Source organism: Callorhinchus milii, unplaced genomic scaffold, assembly GCF_018977255.1.
Source record: "Callorhinchus milii isolate IMCB2004 unplaced genomic scaffold, IMCB_Cmil_1.0 Scaffold1, whole genome shotgun sequence".
Taxonomy (NCBI): domain Eukaryota; kingdom Metazoa; phylum Chordata; class Chondrichthyes; order Chimaeriformes; family Callorhinchidae; genus Callorhinchus; species Callorhinchus milii.
The window spans coordinates 126889786-126911368 of record NW_024704742.1 but is presented as its reverse complement, the minus strand read 5'-3'; the positions used below and the strand labels follow the sequence as shown (position 1 = coordinate 126911368).

The 21583-nt window shown below is 41.6% G+C and overlaps 1 protein-coding gene across 1 annotated transcript in view; it reads left to right on the top strand.

Annotated features, from left to right (window-relative positions):
* LOC103177885 (protein unc-13 homolog B) overlaps positions 1-21583 on the top strand; it is a 304211-nt gene that overhangs the window by 155525 nt on the left and 127103 nt on the right. Inside the window, exon 5 of the mRNA XM_042335427.1 lies at positions 9965-10088. Within this exon, the coding sequence (XP_042191361.1) occupies positions 9965-10088 (124 nt within the window). The remainder of the gene's footprint in view (positions 1-9964; positions 10089-21583) is intronic.

The window sequence follows — 21583 nt, the reverse complement described above, 5'->3', positions numbered from 1 at the left end:
AAGTGAATTAAATCGATGTTTCAAGAGGAGGAAGTAAAGGATGTGTGGGGAAAGTAGGAGTATGGGATTAGATTAGCTTGCTCATGTAGAAAAAAGTGCCAGTGTGAATTTGTTGCCTGAGTAGCTGTTTCAATGCTTTCTCACAAATAAAGCCCTCACCATCCACAACCTCATCCTGACATTCTTGGGCTCACCGAAACCTGGCTCTCCCCCAATGACCCCGTCCCTCGAGTGGAAGCCTCCCCATTAAACTACATCTTCCACCACACCCCCCGTCCAAACCAACGTGGCGGCAGGGTGGCCTTCATTTCCAAAGCCTCCGTTGATCTTAACCCCTATTCCTCTGGCTGCTTCCCCTCCTTCGAGCACCTCACCATCTTCTATCCCTCTCTCCCATTGAAAATCCTCCTGGTCTATCGCCCCCCCTAAGCCCCCCGGCTCCTTCCATGTGGAGTCCTGTAGCTCAGTGGTTAGAGCACTCGCTTTGCAAGCGAGAGACCTGAGTTCAATTCCAGTCAGGGCGAAACCTTGGGCAAGTTTCCTTACTCCACACGCCTAATAATAATCCCTCCAAAAAAAAAACAATAATAAAATTGGTCATTTTCAATCTACGACTGTTTGTGGGACATTGCTGTGCGCAATTGGCTGCCGCGTTCGCCCACAAATATACAGTCAATTCACTTTACAGTGTGTTCTGTGAAGCGCTTTGGGACGTCCTCCCGACGTGAAAAGCGCTATATCAAATGCAAGGATTATTATTATTATTATTATACAGACACCTCCACCCTACTCTCTTCCCTGTCCCTCTGCTCCGAGCGCCTGCTCATAATGGGCGATTTCAACCTCCACCTAAACTCCCCCTGACGCGCAAAAACGGCCTTCTACTCCAACCTCGTGTTGGAGGCTAAACACAACCCGAAAGTCCTTTTTTCCACCACTCACTGCCTCCTCCTTGCCCCCCCTCAGGCCTCCTCAATCTTCATATCCAATGCCAAGTGCGAGGAGGTCATGGACTTCTTCTCATCTAAAATTCACAAAATCCGCCAGGCAGCCTCATCCAACTGCCTCTTGTCACCCACCACCAACCCCCCTCTGACCCCTTACCCTCCCCATCATCTGCTCCTACCACCACCTCCATCCTACATTCCTTCCTCCCCATTTCTCCCTCCTCCCTCTCACCCAGCATCACCTCCATGAAACCCACCACCTGCTGCCTCGACCCCCTCCCCACCAACTTGCTGGTCATCCAGCTCCCCCTCCTCTGCCCACTACTGGCTGACGTCATCAACCAGTCATCAACCTCCGGATCAGTCCCTGCCCCCCTCAAACTGCTGTCATCAGCCCCCTCCTCAAAAAACCTTCCCTAGATCCCTCAAACCCCAACCACTACCGCCCCATTTCTAACCTGCCCTTCCTCGCTAAAGTCTTAGAACTCGTTTTAGTCAATCAACTTCGCGCACACCTCTCCACCCACTTCCATTTCGAACCCCTCCAATCCAGTTTCCGCTCTGCCCACAGTACAGAGACTTCGCTTGTGAAAGTCACAAACGACATCCTCTCTATCTGTGACCAGGGCTCCCTCTGCCTCCTTGTCCTCCTGGACCTCTCTGAGGCGTTTGACACAGTCGACCACGCCATCCTTCTCCACCGCCTTTCCTCTGTCATCCACCTCAGTGGGACCGCACTCGCCTGGTCGAGTCCTACCTCACGAACTGCCAGGAGTACATCTGCACAAACGGCTTCTCCTCCCGCTCTCACCCGGTTACCTGTGGGGTACCCCAAGGATCCATCCTTGGCCCTCTCCTCTTTCTGATCTACATACTCCCTCTTGAGGATGTCATTTGCAGACATGGGGTACATTTCCACATGTACTCGAACGACACCCAACTCTATTTTTCCACCTCTCTTTGCGATCCCCAGTCCTCTGATGTTCTGTCAGCCTGCCTGTCAGATCTCAGGGGCTGGATGAGCGCAAATTTCCTTCAACTGAACATCAACAAGACGGAAGCCATACTCTTTGGCTCGCGTCAACGACTCAAATCCCACGGCTCTCACCTCCTCCAGCTACCCGACCTACCCCTAAAACGCTCCGAACCTGTACGCAACCTTGGCGTCAGGTTCGATCCCAAATTATCCTTCCTCCCCCACATCCGGTCCCTCACCAGCACTACTTTCTTCCACCTCCAACGCATCGCCCATCTCCGCAAATACCTCTCTCCAAAGGCTGCTGAAACCCTAGTCCATGCCTTTGTCACCTCTCAGCTGGACTACTTTAACGCCCTCCTCACCGGTCTCCCATCCACCACCATCCATAAAATCCAAATCATCCAAAATTCTGCCACCCGCATTCTCACCCGCACCAAACTACGTTCTCCGATTACCCCAGTCCTTGCCAGACTGTACTGGCTGCCTGTCCCAGAGAAGATCGATTTCATGATTCTCACCCTTGTATTCAAATTCCTCCACTCCTCTGCACCCCCCTTCCTCTCTGACCTCCTCTCTCCTCAAAACAGTACCCGTTGCTTTCGTTCCTCCGGGTCTGGCCTCCTCCTCATCCCCTGAGTCCTCTGCTCCACCCTCGGCGGCCGTGCCTTCAGCCACTATGCCCCGAGGCTCTGGAATTCCCTTCCTCACTCCCTTCGCCTCGCTCCCTCTCTTCCTACTTTCAGGTCCCTTCTGAAGAACTATCTTTTCGACCGCGCCTTTGGTCACCTTCTTCCCCCTCCCTCTGGCTCGGCCCCGGGATTTGTTACTGTGAAGCGCTCTGAGATGCCGTCCGGCGTGGAGGGCGCTATATAAATCCAAGTTGTTGTTGTTGTTGTTAACATTCAATAGGAATATAGGAACACAGGAATTAGGAGCAGGAGTAGGCCTTCGGCCCCTCGAGCCTGCCCCGCCATTCAATAAGATCATGGCTGATCTTTTAACCTAACTCCATCTGCCCACCTTATCCCCATATCCTTTAATCACTCTATCCTTTAGAAATCTATCAATCTCAGTCTTGAATATGTTCAAGGACTGAGCATCTACAGCCTTCTGGGGTAGAGAATTCCATAAATTCACTATCCTCTAAGTGAAGAAGTGTTTCCTCAACTCTGTTCGAAAGGGCTGACTCTTAATCTTAAGACTCTAGTTATAGGTTCTCCTACCAGGGGAAACAGTCTCACACTGTCTACTCTGTCAAGCCCCATAAGAATCTTATATGTTTCTATAAGATCACCCCTAATTCTTCTATATTCTAGAGAATATAGGCCTAGTTTACTCAACCTATCCTCATAGGTCAATCCCCTCATCCCAGGAAGTAACCTAGTGAATCTACTCTGCACCCCCTCAAAGGCAAGTATGTCCTTTCTTAAATAAGGAGACGAAAACTGCACATAATATTCTAGGTGCGGTCTCACCAAAGCCCTATAAAGTTGCAGCAAGACTTCCCTACTCTCGTATTCTAACCCTTTTGCAATAAAGGCCAACATGCCATTAGCCTTCCTAGTTGGTTGCTGTACCTGCATACTATTTGTGACTGGTGTATAAGGACACCCAAACCCTCTGAACACTAAATGCCGTGGTGCTTTGTATTTCTGAGGAACCCAGAGTATTTAGTACAAATGACCTTGTGGGATGGAAGTGGCAGCTCTACAGTGGAATTTTATTTGCATCCCATGTCTGTCACAAAGATCTTGCTATGATGGCATCAAATGTGCTCATCTTTTGATTAGCATGGTTATCATAGTTTTGTACACTTTATTGCGTGGGTGATTAAATGAAGTATGACTCACTAATTGCAAAGAAAAGTGATGCTCCACTGATGGTTTAATGTTGCATCAGTATACTTTACAGAACTGGGTTCTTGAAACAACTGAAGTTATTGGTTTAGTCTTAAAAGCAAAGTTGTGCTTTTGAGCTCATTATCTTAGCTGACAGTTCAGTGCAATGTTGAGGTTGTCGGAGGTGTAGTGCTTCAGATGAGATGTTAAAAGCAAATCCCAATTGCTTGCTTAAGATCCAAGGGTACCATTCAAAAAAGAGAAAGTAGTTTGGAGTAAGGTGGAGGAATAGAGAGAGGGAGTTGCAGAGGTTTGGGACGTAAGAAACTGAAGGCTCAGTCAACTACTGGAGCAGCGAGCGTTGGGGATGTGCAGCAAGCCTAAGTTTGCGGAGCAGAGGAGAAGATCAAAGAGATGAGGAGAAACAGGATGTGGATGCATTTGTTATGATGGTGTAGAACTTGAAATCCCTGGGAGAACCTACTGAGGACTGTTGAAGCTTTTGGATAAGTTGCAGCTTGTGAATGGTGGAGATAGGGAGACCAGCATGGAGTGCATTAGAAAAGGGGCGAATGTTTTTTTTGGTGGCAGTGGATGTGAGGTAGGAATGCAGCCTCGGTCAGGGACTGGATGTGAGGGAGAAAGAAAAGCTGAGGATCAAACAAATGGCAAGTTTCACTGGTTTAATGAGTTTGAGAGAGTGGCCGGGGAGGTTGAGGAGGTCAGAGCCAGGAGAGAGGAGATGTTGGCGGGAGCCGAGGAGAAAGGCTTCTGTAATATCCATATTGAATTAGAGAAGCTCGTACCTCACACTGATATCTGACAGGCAAGTGATCAGAACATTGGTGGACCTGGAATCAAGAGTAGAAGTGGAAAAGTAAACTTGTGTGTCATCTGCATACAATTGGAACCCCTGTGTCTGGGATGACATAGCTGAGGATACATGTTGATGATGAAAAGGAAGAGGCTGAGGATAGAATGCTGAGGTACTCCACAAGTGACAGTGCGAGAGCAGGGAGAGAAACAGAGGAGGCAGTGGATCAGGATGGATTGGAACCAAAAAAGAGCCATGGAGTTGGATGAGGGAAGAGAGGTGAAGTGGTCAGTGGGACAATAGAGTGGTCAGTGGTGTTGAAAGCAATAGAGAAGTCAAGGAGGATAGTTGCAGAGAGAGTGAGAGTACGGTGTTGGTAACTTAAATCATAAAGAAGCTTGAAGGAAAGTTGTATTTGTCTCTGATGTAATGCAGCCCCCTCTGCTGGCAACAGTTGTCTACTCAGCTCGGTGTAAAGATTGAACAATTTTTGACAACACACATGCGATAAAGAATGGAATGCGAGCCAGACAATAGAATTTGGGGAAATATACTGATGAATTGTTGATGTGAAATACAAGTTCAGTATTTTATTCTGTTGTATTGTCTTGGTCTTTATCATCTCAAGACATGCATCTTTATCTGAAGACTTTCCTTTTCGATTATGCCTTTGGTCACCTCCCTTCTATTTCCAGCTCAGTGTCAAACCACACCGCTCTTGAGCGCTCTGAGACGTTGCTCAGGTAAAAGGACCAATAAATGCAAGTTGTTGTCATTGTATCAAGGACTATGTGAGCCAAAAACTCCCTGAGAAGGCCTAATCTGGCTAACAATCCCCCAAATAAAATTGGTCATTCATTCCATGGATTTTTTTGGCAGTTTGTTGTGCGCAATTAGCTACCGTGTTCGTTGATTTTGTCACTCCACTTTGCAGTAAATTTTGTGACGCGCTCTGGGACATCCTCCTGACATGAAAGACACTATACCAAATGCAAGGATTGTTATTATCATGACACCATCATCAGCAGAACACAGTGAAAGCTGCTAGTCTGTGTGATTATACTTTGGATATTTATGCAAAATTATTTTTATTGTAGGCAATGAATTCTACAAACAAGGCAAACAGGGTGGCAGAATGGATTTGAACCAATTTACTGAGTTAATGAATCCATCATGTTTGTAATTTTAACTAAAACAATAATGGCTAGAATTCAGGAAACATTTAATTAATTCCTGAAGGACGCCAATTGGCTGACTGAACCTCTACTGGTGCTATCATCTCCAGTCAATGAACTGTTCTTAACCCAATCCCCTCTTCTTTTTCTTGCAATATTCAGTTGATTTTGACAATTTACTATACAGCTTTTCGGCCACAAAATATACAGTCAATTCACTTTGCAGTATATTCTGTGAAATGCTTTGAGACGTCTCGAAGACCTTATAAGGCGCGATATCAAATGCAAGGATTATCATTATTATTATTACGGTGGAATGACTGAAAGGAAGCACATATGAATGTGACAGGTTTAACTGTATTGAGTGGCTCGAGTGAAGTCATCAACATCAGGAGGAAAGCAACCACAGTTGTCATGTCCTTTGTGCTCTGTCACTGCCACTGTTACACAATCAATAGAACCAAAGAAATCTATGTTTACATATACTATTGGAAAACTATAGAAATCTATGATGCAGTAGGAAGTCGTTCTAATCTATTGTATTAGTGTTACTGATTCTCTAATGAAGATATCTACCTTAATCCCAATTCGCTGCTGTTTCCTTATACCCAGTGCTACCCTCTCTTTGTATTTGCTAATCTAATTGTGTTTTAAATGCCTTAATTGATTCTGATCCAGCAGCTAGACTTGGCAATTTATTCCATATTCTGATAACCCTTTGGGAAAAAAAAACTTCCTCACTTCTAGCTATAATTTTAAATTCATGCCTTCTTGTCCACAGATCACCTCCCAGCATTGATTTTCTCATAATTTATCCTCTCAAAGTCATTATCTTAAACATATCAATCATAGCACCCCTGAAGCTTATTTGCTCTGACATGAAGACTCAAACTCTTCAGCCTCTACTCATCTTTTAAGTGTTTTTTGTTACGTTGCATTGTCGAAATTGTAGTAACTGTTTTGACTTGCAACAAGTATTTGTTTTTCTTCTGTTTCTAACCCTTCACCCAAATAGCGATTGGTCATTTCTAATGACAGTATGTTGGGAGGCTATTCATAGCTGATCATTGGAGCTAAGTTAATAGAGGACATTACGTATCAGGATTATTGTCTTTTAGGGTGCCCAAATGATTTGGATTATCGCTTTGGAATATAGTACCTCAATGCTATCACGTGACAGACCTGCAGTGCATGGAGAATTCTCAGATCTCAGTAACAAAAGCAGTAGCAGGCCATGTGGCGGTCCGTGACCTCATGAGTTTGTGTGGTAATTGCATACATAACAGTCCAATGTAATCTCATGCTGTGACCTTTACTAAAGCTCTTTAGTGTAGCTGAAATTTATTCTGACAGTTTTGTCAATGGAAAGGAGAGTGTCTCATCATAAATTCGATTGCAGATGTTCTTAGTAAAACATGATTTCACAAAATGAATTTCACATAAATATTGAACTACTGAGAATACTCTCTGGCTTCAAAGCCCCAACAGTTGTGTGCTTTTCAGGACTACCATATATGCTTTGGAGTTGTTCAGTACAATTATATTACTCTCTCGGTTCAATTCCTTTGATTCAGGAACGGATTTTGTCGCAATTTTGACCCTAAAATTGCAGTCCAAATATAGTTTCCAAAAGATCGGAAATTGCATTTCACTCTTCTGAAGGTGGTTAAGGACATAAATGGTATTCCCAGGTTGGTGTAAGTACAAGAGCAGGGACACTGAATCTGGGTTTCTGTGACCCTCACTGCACCACACTATAAACGAGGTCTGCAGGCTATTTTTGTAAAACACTTCATTTTTCATTGAAGAAACATATTTAACCTTTTGCATGTTTTATACAGTTCCAGACTGTGCAGAGATCAATGGTTGATTTTTGTCTGCAGTAGGCATGTAATTAATTATTCTTAATTATTCACCAGGAGACTAGTTTAGTTATTACTACCAGGAAAATCACCAGCTTTCAATTCCTTTATGAGAAAGAAAACTTGAATTTTTATAGCACCTTGTCATTTTGAAAGGTCCCCAAGCGCTTCACAGGTATTTACTGCAAAATGTAGTGTTTGTAGAAAAACGTGGCAGTCATTTGTACCCGCATTTACAGTCTTACTGTGTCCAGATGGCTGCAAGATATTGAAATACCATTTATTCAGAGTCCTGTAGCTCAGTGGTTAGAGCACTCGCTTTGCAAGCGAGAGACCTGAGTTCAATTCCAGGCAGGGCGAAACCTTGGGCAAGTTTCCTTACTCCACACGCCTAATAATAATCCCTCCAAAAAACCCAAAACAATAATAAATTGGTCATTTTCAATCTACGTCTGTTTGTGGGACATTGCTGTGCGCAATTGGCTGCCGAGTTCGCCCACAAATATAGTCAATTCACTTTACAGTGTGTTCTGTGAAGCGCTTTGGGACGTCCTCCTGACGTGAAAAGCGCTATATCAAATGCAAAGATTATTATTATTATTATTCCTTTCTTGTGCAGCTGTCATTTGTAAGAATAGAAATGTTTATCGTATCATTGGAGAAAAGAGCACAGATCTGCAGATGTTAGTTTTCGCAAAACAGTTAACAATCCCATGGCACTATTGAAAAAGAGAGAGGCATGTTTCTTCCTGTCACCAGACTTGTTGGCCATTCACTTCAATGCTTTTCATGGGACCTCACTAGTTGTTTTTGTCTACAAAACTAGTCACGACGTTTGACTAAAAAAATTGGAGAATATATGTTATTTTTATAAGAGCTTCTTACCTCTTATTTTTATATGATTTAATTTCTAATAAACTGGTTGCTATTACATCATATTAACTGGAATTGTTTTCCTAGCTGTCAATCTCAGACCAGTTCATTTTTGTGACTGCATTTTACCTGCAGGGAAGATCACTTCAGTCCACAATGATCTTTTCCGAAAAACATTTAACACGTGAAAAGCCCAGGAGTGTTTGTTTAAATCAATACCACACATTAGCTGCTCTCTTTTTGCTGTCATCCATTTTCCCTGTGGCACATTTGATGTGCTTTTTGCAGCGCAGTGGTGAACACTTCCTTTCTTCAGGAAAAGATTAATAATTTATAATAGATCAGTGGTATTAATTGTAATTTAAAAATCAATATGGTAGGATTGTATTATTGTCTGAATGAAAGTGATAGTGAAAAGCCTTTTATTTTCACTGCTGCTAATGTAGAATGTGCATCCACCAGTAATTGGAAATGTTGGTGTATTTGTCAAAATGCCTCACTTAAATCTTTCAGCGTAACTGAGTGTGCCTTCATAGATTGTGTTTAATTGACTTCCATACAGAAAGGCTTCTATACAGAAAGGAAACATAATTTGACAAAGATGCATATGTAATTAATAGTAATGTTTCAGTAGAATAATGGGGCTGTTGGTTTTGGAGTCTTAGCATATTGCCGACTCACCTCTCGATTCTGAGTTCAGATCCCGCCAATGATTAAGTAGTGAGAATGGGATCTAGTCAGGGATAATAAGTTAGTGTGGGATCCATTTATTGATGGGAGGTTTGTACGGGGTCTAGCCATTTCTGGGTAGTTAGCATTGATCCATCAGTACAATTTGTGTTTGTGTATAAGTTCACTGCTCATGTGTGTTGAATCAGCATTCAGGAGCCCATCAGGCAGCTGGTAAGGAAATTGAATCATTTAGATTGGTTAAAGTTGGAGCCTAAGGTTAACTTGCATTGTTTTGAGGGCAGAAATGCTTTGCTTCTCTGCTGACTCACATTATATTTCTCACGGGTGTACGTGATGCTGAAACTGGGTATTGAAGTTTAAAATTGATAATAATAATAACAATCCTTACATTTGATATAGCGCCTTATCACATCATTGAGATGTCTCAAGTGAATTGTCTGTGTATTTCGAGGGAGAAACAGGGTGGCCAATTGCACACAGCAGTGTCCCACAAGCATTCCTATTTAAAATATTCATAAAATTATCCATTCCTAGCACTGATATCTCTTATACGATGAGCTCAAACATTTTGGCCAAATGATTCAAAATGTAAATTTTGGGTATAAAATGGATATTAGCACCTAAACATTTAGGTATGAAAGAAGGATGATCTTGTATCAGAAAATGATTGAAACTATTGTGAGTCATTGAGTTTACTTTTGATATTCTTAATACTCAAGGTGCAAGATTTTTATGTTTTGCTTAGGTCTAGCATGAATTTAACTGGGGCTTATGTTTTAACAGGAAGGACCAGGAGAATGGACAATTTTGGATGCAGAGGTTTTAATGAAGGACGATGAGATTTGTGGAACCAAAAGTCCAACACCACATAAAATCCTGTTAGACACCCGTTTTGAATTGCCCTTTGGTGAGTATCTCATAGGTAATTGGAATGATCATTAAATTGCCATATACAGTATTTAAATAGGAAAGGACTAACTCCTGAAGGTAACCGTCCTGTTTTGTGGGATTAGCTATCCATACTGTCAGTTGCGCAATGTCCTAATTCGATGTGGATATTTTTCAGTAGAATTTCTTTAGCCTGTTCTTGGCAAAGGATTTATTTATGAATATTCAATCGATACAAGAGTTGCCTATTGTCACAGATAACCACATGGGTGATTGCATGCATTTTTTTACATAGATACAAGGAGATAGCAGAGGATGCAAGACAGTTATGTGATAGAATGAGTTGACAGAAAGAATATAATGTGGTTATGCAACCTCTTACAAAGCATCCATATTATTTATACTGATGCAGGTGCAATCTGTGTTTTCTGTTTGTCTGATTATAACTGTAGTGATGAATATATCTGTTAATTAGACTTTAAGGGCACTTTCATGAGGTCATTGTTACATTGGTGTTTGCTTTGAAGATTGAGCTTCAGTTCTGAACAAAGTTGAAACAATATGAAGTGCGTTTTGTACCATAACCTATTTGCATTTGAAGTAACTGAAGTGTTCTGTTTCTAGTGTCTTAATGAAGATTATGATGCTCTGTGAACTAGCTTTACCTGTGCCAGGAACTTGGAAACCCTTTCAAATCTTCTTGCTAGCAATACAAAGCTTTTGTTCATATTTCCATTTGTTCTCAGAATGACATCATCTCTAAGAAATATATAAATAATTCATATGTAATGTGCAACAATACTCCCCTTTTCCCTTCTGCACAATGATTTATATCACTACCATAATATTGCCAATCATCAACAACAACTTATATTGCACCCTTCACATGGGGTGGCATGTTGGAGTGCCTCACAAATGCCTCACAAAGAGGTAGGATTATATGGATGCATGCAGATTTATTTCCTTTTGCGTGTGTAAAATGACAATAATCCTTGCATTTGATATAGTGCCATTCATGTTCTTTCAGTATTACTTCTGGAAAATAGTGAATAATTTAAATTGTTACGCCTTTCTTTCCCCCTCCTCCCTCATTTCAAGTCTTGCCTCCCATCCCTCCAGCAGACTTCCAAAACCAGATGGACTGCGTGATCTGGCCTACCTTTGTGGAAAATATTATTCCTTTCTGTGATTCAAGATTAAAGCTCAACCTACAGAAGGGGAGGAAAAGATTATCTCGCTTTGATGTTAGTGCTTTGCTCTGTGAAATATTGCTGGCTGGTATGTGGACTCTGCTGTGCTATCCTGTTCCAGTTGACTGGAGTGATTCAACACGAGTTAGCTTACGCTTACTGTTTAGTATCAAGTGCATTTCCGAATGCTGCATTTTATATACAATTCACAAAAGAGGTATTTGTGGATGAGTTAGCTTTTTTTAGTTATGTGAACAAAATGGAGAAAATCTGATTTTTAGGCATTGCTTCTTGCTCTGTGTTGTATGCACATGGGAGTTGATCATTTACAGTACCACAGATTAATGGAAATGATAAAGAACCATTGTAATCCCACTGTCCGAGCAAGGAGTGTCAAAGTCTGAAATGAGTAGGACTGAATAAATGTGTCCAAGGATGTGACTTTCAGAAGTTAGAGGCTTATACAGTACAACAAAAATATAATTTCTTTAATTGACTGAGCATAGTTTTTTTTGTTAAGATTGCTTCTTATTGGCAAATTAACTATAGGCAGCATGTTCAGAGTGTGATTATATTCTGAGTGATTTGAACCACCTCCTACACAAAATCATTCTGGAAAAAGAATGATAAAAATATGCCAGCTGTGCAAGTGGAAACCCTTCCCTGAAACTACAATATTTTGCTCAATTGCCAATTAATTAAAATTGCATCACCCCCAGAAGGTACATTGCAGTATCAATTCACGTATATAAATAGCCATTTTGGAACATTGATATTAAATTTCTATAGCACCTTATGTTAAAATTTTGAAGCGCTTCACATTCAATTACTGTTGAGAGGAGTGACGACTCTGTTAATGGTGACATTCTTTGCTATTTTAATTCCTGCTTGATATGGCAACCCGTGCAAAACAATTAGAGCACAATGTTAACACCCTATTGTTGAAAATGTGTATTGCATGTTGTAAATATAATAATAATAATCCTTGCAGTTGATATAGTGACTTGTCACTTCTTCAAGACATCTCAAAGCACTTCACATAATTTTACACTAAAGTGAACTGACTATATTTTGTAGGAAAAACGCAGCAGCAAATTGTGCATAGCAGTGTCCCACAAACAGCTGTGAATTGAGTGACCAAATTATTATTATTTTTTAAGGGATTATTACCTGGAAAAGTGATCCGCCAATTGACTAACAACGGGGTCCTACTTATTGCTAGGTAAACAGAGGGGTAAAGTAAGCAAACTTGCCTAACGTTTCTCCCTACCCAGGAATCGAACTTGGGTCCTCTTGATGACATGGCGAATGCTCTACTAACCAATACTCTACTAACCAAATTTTTTTAAAAAAAACTTGCGTTCTTAAATCTTAATGTTTTGCAGGTAAACATTTCAGTTTATAACTGCAAGCTCAATAAAATCTATAGTGCCTCAGTGATACCATATGGTACTTAAAGAAAAAGATGAATATGTTTGTCTCCTTTGTAGTGTTGACTTAAAAACGTCAAATGAGACTAGAGATCAGATTTGTTTTAGGGTTGCAGAATAATGGATATAGGGAGTAAACTCCCAACCAGAGCAAATACATAAAGGAAGGCGAAGGGTAGAAAAAAAAATTCACAAAGTGAGTGGTAAGACTATGGAATTCTCCGTCACAAGATGTAGTTGAAGCAAGGTCCATAAATTATTTAAAAAGAAAATTGCATGCTTGGCTTGAAGAGAAGAGATATTAAGAAGAGTATGGAGTTTGAGTGGGATTCAATTGATTCTTGTGGAGAAAAGACACAAGTTCAAAAAGGATAGATTGAATTGCATGTCTGTGTATTATAATATTTAATCAATCAATCAATCAACTCCTTAATAGCTGGCTTATTAGGAAGACTCCAGAAGGAGTCCACTGGACTCATTTATCAAACCCAGGACCTAGGTTTGATTCCCAGCAAGGCGAAACTTTGGGCAAGTTTCCTTAGTCCACATGCCTTGTCAGGTGTGTAGACTAAGGAAACTTAGGAAATATTTTGTTAGGTATTGGTCGACAAATATTATAAGGTGAAGAGTTCAGAGAATTGATATTACATGAGTAGAATGATGATGTAATTATTTAAATTGGATGAGTATTGTAAGCTTCCATCTAGACAGGTAGCACTATTTTAAAAAAAACTTTATACACTGTAGTTGCTGGCTTGAATGTTATCACATCTGGTCATTCACTTTTCAAAATGTTTAGCGTTAGGATATTGATTTTTCTGAGTGTGTGTGTGTGAAGGAGAGAGGGGGACAGAAATGTAATCTGGTATGATTATTGTAAGAATAGAAAAGGCAGTTAAAACCATCTGAAAACCTATTCTACACTCTTGCCTATAGAGCAGGGGTGGGCAATTATTTTGGCTGGCAGGCTACTTCACGAGTTTCAGTAAGCTTCGAGGGCCACACACTTAATATACATGCAAATGCTTAATAATAGCTCGAAATCAACTCTTACACTTGTACATGCATAAAATAAAGTCTATATAATTGACATTCATTAAAATTAGGTTAAATAAAAACAACTTATTAAGGAGACATTTATTCGATAATTATTCATATATTCACATATTGATGAGAATGTGAGAAGCTCACTCAATGAGAAGAATGAAAGCGCTGATGTGAGTTAACCAGACAATTGAAGTCAGGAATCGTCTCCGTTGTTGCAATGTGGAGAACTGCTGCAAGGTGGTCATCAGTCATCGCAGATCTATGTTTTGATTTATTGAATTTCATCACAGAAAATTTCTCCTCGCATATATGTTGATCCAAACAGCACAAGCATCCTCTGGCCATGAGCCTTTATTTTTTGAATGGTATATTCATTAAGAGAGGCGTAAAAACTGGGAAGCGGCACTGATTTTAATTGCTCTGCAAGCAATGAATCACATTGCAGGTCAATAAGCTCGAGTTGGAGGTCAAATGGGGCTTTGTCAACATCAAATGAGAAACGTGAAGAGACCAATGACAGGTCATTTTTGATCAAATTGAAATCCTGGAATCGGCGAGAAACTTCGGCATGTAAGTCAAGTAGTAACGAAGTATACTTTTTAAGACTTTGATCGCAAACGGTAATCTGCTGCAAAGTTGGAAAGTTTCCTATCTGACACGATAAAAGAAATAATTTTGTCATAAATGACATGACACTGCGATACAAATCGTACACAAAGGCCCCCTTCTGTTGCAAATGTGAAATCAGAGAGCCAATTCGCGTCATTCAGCTGTGGGAAATCCAAATTTTTTTGTTACATATCCAAAAATAAATCAGTCTCTGCTCTTAGTTCCCACACTCTTTTCAAGACCTTTCCTAAACTAAGCCATCTTACATTTGTGTGATACAGAACATTTGTGTGCTCGGATTCCAATTCCTCAAGCAGAGTTACAAACTGCCTGTGGTTTAATCCTCTTACTCGATAGTAGTTGACCACTTTCCACAACATTGCTTAGTTTTAGAACACTGTTACAGAGGACCTCTTGCTGGATAATGCAGTGTAGAAAAACAATATTCTGTTCTGGATTTATTTCTTTGACTTGATCTTGAATTATTTTCAGTAACCCAACATTTTTACCTATCAGATTTGGGCTTCCATCGGTGGTGGTCACATTCACCAATTTTTTCCACTCCACTCCCTAATTTTAAGATGCACTTATTCACTGCCTCCAAAAATCTTCTCCAGTTGTCGTATCTTTCATTGACTGCATTGATACCAATTCTTCTGTGAGCTCAAAATGTTTGGTGATACCTCGAATAAAAATTATCAACTGGGCTGTGTCTTTGACATCACAACTCTCATCGAGTGCCAGTGAAAAACATGCAACATTGCTTGCTTTATTTTTTAACTGCAGATACAGGTTCTCAGAGATATCTTCGACACATCTCACAATAGTTCGCGTTGACAAGCTAATGTTCTCAAACTGTTTTTTCTTGTCTGGGCATAACATCAAGGCAGAGTCAACCAGACATTCCTTTATAAATTCTCCTTCAGAGAATGGTTTGCTGCTCTTGGCGATTTTGTGTGCAATCACGTAACTCACTCTTGTAATCTCATCCTGGGATGCAAATTGTTTTGTGAAAATGCTTTGCTCTCTTTGCAATCGAACAACCGTCTCATCAGCTTTCTTTTCTTTTTCTTCGGCAGAAACGTTCTTATATTTGCAAGCATGTTTGCTCTCAAAATGACGATTCAAGTTGTAGTCTTTGAACGCTGCCACACTTTCTTTGCAAATTAAGCGCATAGCTTTTCCACCCACACTGGTACAAAAATATTTAGAAGTCCATTCTTTGTCCCTCTCCTCTGGCTCTGTTCCCATTCCCTTAAAAACTGCCACCATCACTCCCACCTTGAAAAAACCCTCCCTTGATGCGTCGCAGCTATCAAGCTTCCGGCCCATCTCCAACCTCCCTTTCCTGTCCAAGGTCCTGGAATGAGTTGTCGCCTCCCAGCTGCGCTCTTTCCTCTCCACCCATTCATTATTCGAACCCCTTCAGTCGGGTTTCCGTGCTGCCCATAGCACAGAAACTCCTGGTCAAGTTCACCAATGACATCCTGACCATCTATGACCAGGCTCCCTCTGCCTCCTCGTCCTCCTCGACCTATCGGCAGCATTCGATATGGTCGACCATGCTATCCTCCTCCACCGCATGTCCTCCCACCTCAACCTTCAAGGCCCTGTCCTTGAGTGGTTTAGGTCGTACCTCTCCCACCGTCTTCACTTTGTTTCCACGAATGTTTTTTCCTCCGGCCCCCGCACTGTCTCGTGCGGTGTCCCTCAGGGCTCTGTCCTCGGTCCCCTCCTCTTCACCCTCTATATGCTCCCCCTCGGTGACATCATCCGCAGACATGGGGTTAACTTCCACATGTATGCGGATGACACCCAACTCTACCTTTCCTCCTCTACCCTCAACTCCACGACCACCGATGTCCTGACAGCTGCCTGTCTGACATCGAGTCCTGGACGAGAGACAACTTTATTCAGCTCAACGTGCGCAAAACTGAGGCCCTCCTAATTGGCTCGCGTCAGCGCCTCCGCACCTCAGGCGCTGACAGCATCAGCATCCAAGGCTGCACTCTCCACCTCTCAAAGCCAGTCGAACCTCGGGGTTCTGTTCGACCCTGAGCTGTCCTTTCTCCCTCATATCCGCGCCACAACTGGCACCGCCTTCCATCACCTCTGGAATGTCGCCAGACTACGGCACTACCTCACCCCTCACGTTGCTGAAAGGTCCACGCCTTTATCACCTCAAGGCTGGACTATGGGAACTCTCTCCTCGCCGGCCTTCCCGGCACCTCCCTCCACAAGCTGCAGGTCATTCAGAACTCTGCAGCTCGTGTACTGTCCCGCACCAGGCTTCGGGACCACATCACTCCCACCCTCGCTCGCCTCCACTGGCTCCCCATCCCCCAGAGGATCGATTTCAAGATCCTCATCCTCACCTACAAGGCCATTCACGGCCTTGCTCCCTCCTACCTCTCCAACCTACTATCCCCCTACCTACCTGCCCGTACCCTCCGTTCCTCTGGCTCCGGTCTGTTCCACATCCCCCGCCCCAACCGCCCTACCATCGGTGGCCGGGTCTTCAGCCTCTCAGCGCCTAGGCTCTGGAACTCCATCCCCCAGTGCCTTCGCCGCCTCCTCCCTTTCGTCCTTCAAGGCTGGTCTCAAGACCTTTCTCTTTGACCGTGCCTTCAGCTCCCCTCTCGACTCTCTACCCACTCCTCGCTCCCTCCCTTCCCTCCCCCTGACCATTTCCCCCCTGCTCGGGTCCTGACCCAACTGTACAGCGCCTTGGGACGTCCTCCCGACGTGAAAGGCGCGCTATAAATGGAATCTTGTTGTTGTTGAATATTCGGCCTTCAGGATCCACTTTCTGCTTCTTTGATAAACTCATTTCGAATTAACGTCCTCATCAGTGAAAATTATTGCCACGGTTGCCACGCCGTGTTTGAAAAATTTGCCGATCCGTACAACAACAACAACTTGGATTTATATAACGCCCTCCACGCCGGACGGTGTCTCAGAGCGCTTTACAGTTTCGAATCCCGGGATACATCCTGGGATCCCGGGATTTCGGATACATTTCTGACGTCAGTCTGATTCAACACTTAAGGGAGCGTGCACACAACTAAGCAGTGTGATTGGCTGATGTTCCTGGTCTAATTCAAATGTGAAATTTGTGTAGAAAAAAACTAACGACATTAGCAATTAAAAATCAATGCTGTGACAAAAGTAAGAAACGCATTTAAAACCCTAACCCTAACCCTTTCTGGGACTGAACGAACTATAATTTTTTCTATTGGTAGACACAATGACGGGCCGGATAGAATCATTTGGTGGGCTGGATACGGCCTGCGGGCTGTATTTTGGCTACCCCTGCTGTAGACGAACATTTTGTCCAGCCCTCGGACAATTCAACATGTATAACTTTTTATTAGTGAGCAAGAAATATAGCTGCTATTTTTCCCAGTTGTTGGGGCTGTGATTCAATGCTGTTTCACCAGACGCTGCCTTAAAAATTATAGTGAATGTTCTAACTGAAATGACAGTTCTGTGCTTTGGCACCAGTACCTCAAGAAACTGGTTCAATGCTGTCCACACTCATTTTATTTAGGACTCTTTTAACAGCCAACAGAGAGAAGAGACATTATCCTCATGGTAAGCTGGATTTGAACTCACCTCTCAGAGGTGATGAGGTACTGCTCAACGAGTGTGCCTCCCAGGCACGATAAAAATCACTGTTAAACCCATTTGTGTCTGTCGAATTGTAGAAATCATAGAAAGTTCACAGCATGTCATGCCTGTGCTGGTGTTTGCTTCCCCACTGGGTTTATCTGCTCTCATTGTATTTCTTTGGTCTTTCCCAGTATCCTTTAATAATGTTACCTTTAATATTTATCCAAATCCCTTTAAAATATTTTCATGGATTCAGCATGTTACCTTTGAGGTAAGATATTTCATATTTTGACTGTCTGTATATGGTTTTGAAAAACATCTCTCATCCACCCCTTTTCTGGTGATGATCATCAATTTATGCTGTCATTTTGCTGACTCACTGATCAGTGAAAATAGTCTCTCAATAATTACACTCAAATCAAATCTATTCACAGTTTCAAAAATCTCTATCAGATCCTTTTTCTCCAGCAAACAAAGTCGACATTTGGTCTTCTCCACTTTACTTTAGCCTCTAATCCCTGGTATCATCCATGTGAACTTCCACTGCGGCCTTTTAATGACTGTGATTTCCTTCCTTTAATGAGGGATCTTAAACGAGACATGGTACTCCAGTTGCAGCCTCAACCATGTCTAACAATTTTAATAAAGTAATTTAACATTACTTCTTTGCTCTTGTATTCAGTACCCCTCCAGAGGACATAGAATTCCTTTTGCTGTTTTGTGTTTTCTGAGACATGTGTGAATTGAATTTTCGTTCCTTTACTTATGTGCCCAAAAGCTCCCATGTATTAGAGGGAGGAGCATTGTGACGCAGCATATTGGAAAAACAGCTTCAAATATTGGTGGAACATCATCCAAGATGTCGGTCTCAAACCAGGCCATGACAGAATAGAGGGTGGAAGATTTTTCACAAAAAGGGAAATAATGAGTATGACAAAAACAGTTATTTTTATAAAAATAAAATGATATCTCCTACATCTTCAATTGCCCACCCAGAGTGACTGACTGAGGTGGGAGAAGGATTCCCAATTTTTAGCCTTGGTGGTACGAAAAGGCCAATTAAAAGTGGAAAGAAGAAAATATAACTGCTTTAAGAGGAAATCTTGGGAGAAGCAGTGTTTATTTGACTGAAAACTCAAATGAGTTTTGAGTTTAAGTGCTTTGAGAAGCCACCCTGCAGGGTGCTATATCATTTGCAAGTTGTTGATAACTAATGTTACCATGGTGTTTTGTTTGCAATATCCTTTTATATCTGTTACAATGGTACAAATTGTGTTGAAATTCTGATGCACAGTGGTACTATTGCCACAAAAAAGCAGTTGCACATATTTTCATAAAAGATTCTTTTAAGTGTTTCCACATCAGCTACTATTTTGTACCTGTCAAAGGGAAATTAAATAGGGGCTGATGAGTTTTTTTTTAAAAAATTACATTTGCGTAATTTCTCAGTTTGAGAAATTGTGGAATTACCAAAATCATTGTCATATGAATCTGCATTAATCTGTCTCTCGGTGCAGTAACTTGCAATACAAACACATTTTCCACATTTGCTAGTTTAATATCTTTCTAACTTAGTTTGGAACAATGTGACCCATCATATGAAAATTATCATCGATGATAGTTATCATATCTAAGTTATATTTTTAGCTGTTTCAGTCTAGGGAAGAAAAGTTCATCCCTGAAATGTTTCACAATTCTGATTTAATGCTACGACTGCAGCAGAAAGGACAGTGAAGCTAAATATAGACAAAATGAGGAATTCAGTTTAAGTGTTTGCCTGCAGCTATGTTGCAGAATAGTGAAAGACAAGGCAGATGAGAGAAACTCAGTTGGAATATTGATTTTTAATGCTATTACTGCCCTTTAGAGTCAGTTGACAGGATTTTTTTTGTAAAGCACGGTACAGCCCTTCAGTGGTCAATGAAAGAATATTTTGCTGGTGCAAGAATAATAAAAAATAATAATTTACAGGAGAGTGAGGGAGTGGAAAGTAGCCTAAAGAAAGTCAACGAGGTAGGGCTTCAGGTGGGATTTAAACAGAGAGGTAAGGTGGAGGAAAATTGGGAGAAAGTTCCAGAAGAAATGAGCAAAGTGGCTGAAGGTTCCCCCTCAAATGGTGGGCAGAGTGGTTGGGGCATACATTTGTTCAGAGAAAGGAGTGGCCAGGGGAGTTGGGTAGCAGGAGATCACAGAGATAGAATACTTCAAGGTCATGGAGGTATTTGAAGTTGAGGAAAAATATCGTGAAGTTGATGCACAGGGGGATAGTCAGCCAGTGTAGCTGGGTTAGGGTAATAATTAATCCATGCATTTGATGTGGCACCTTTCACAGCGGGAGAACATCTCAGAGCTTTACAGGATTTACTGTATTTTGTCACTGGGCACTGACATACCACAGCAAATGAAATGTTAAAAGAACAAGGCTTGGGACTGAATGTGCTGTAAAGAGGTATTCCTTCTACCTCTGGGATCTGAGTTCCAAACCAGATCAGACAGATGGGTTGAGCTGCTCCGGTCTTCTTCCTCGTGCTTGTCAGAATCCTGTATGAAAAACATTGGCAAAATCTCAACTGATTTACCAGTGGAGACCACATGACAAAAACTGGCCTTAATTTGGTACTAATTGGGAGAACATTCAAACTGGCTGATGTGGGAATTGGAATTGACACATTGGTGCTGTTGAGGCGTATTGTCGGAGCAGAGCAGATGGAGCTTTTCTCTGGACCTCAATAAGTAAAACCCTTGAGTGCCTGATCCTGGAACTCGGTGCCAAGCATTAGAAGTGTTTCCAGGCTCAGCACTGATATCCTTCACCTCTGGTAAGCACAAAGTTCACAAATAGGGTTTAACAAATGTTGGGTGCTTTGAGGATGAAGATAAGATGGTGGGTCAAACGAACATTTTTGCAGAGACATTTAGAATTTTATAATAATCCTTGCCTTTAATACAACACTGGTGATGTTAATGTTTCCAGGTGCTTCACAGGTAATTACTGTCAAATGCAGTGATTGTTTACTTGAAGGTAAATGTTGGAGCCAATTCACAACCATAACAAGGTCCCACAAGCAGCCACAAAGTGAACGATCAATTTATTTTGGAAGATTTTTGGCCAGTGGACTGGAAGAAACTCGCTCCTTTTGAATTGTTTGTCCAGATATGTATCTTTTACAATATTCCCATGACTATAGGTTTTCTATTGATTATAGGTTTTCTATTTTCTTCCTTGTGTTGTAGATTTGTTTCTAGTGCTATTTTTGATTGAAAAATGTGCTTTCTACTTCTATTGCACTCGATGAAATAAAGTATGGCAGATCCTGAATATTTCTGTTGCTTTGAACGGTATATTGTAAAGCAATTTAATAAAAAATGTTCTTCACATTCAGAAAATAGTGATCGGGACATTGGATATGCACTGTAAGATAAAGAGCTTCTATGTGTGCTTTTAAGTGGAGTGTGATTTTCATTTTGCACAATTTCTTGTTTTGAGAGGCGGAATGTGTTTTTGCAGAGTAAGCGTAAATTTAAGTTTAAAGTAAAGCTCGTAGGAAATATTAGACATTTTTGTTTGTACTTTGGAATTTATTGTTGTTGCATTGTATTACAAACTGTGTTACATAAGTTCAGTG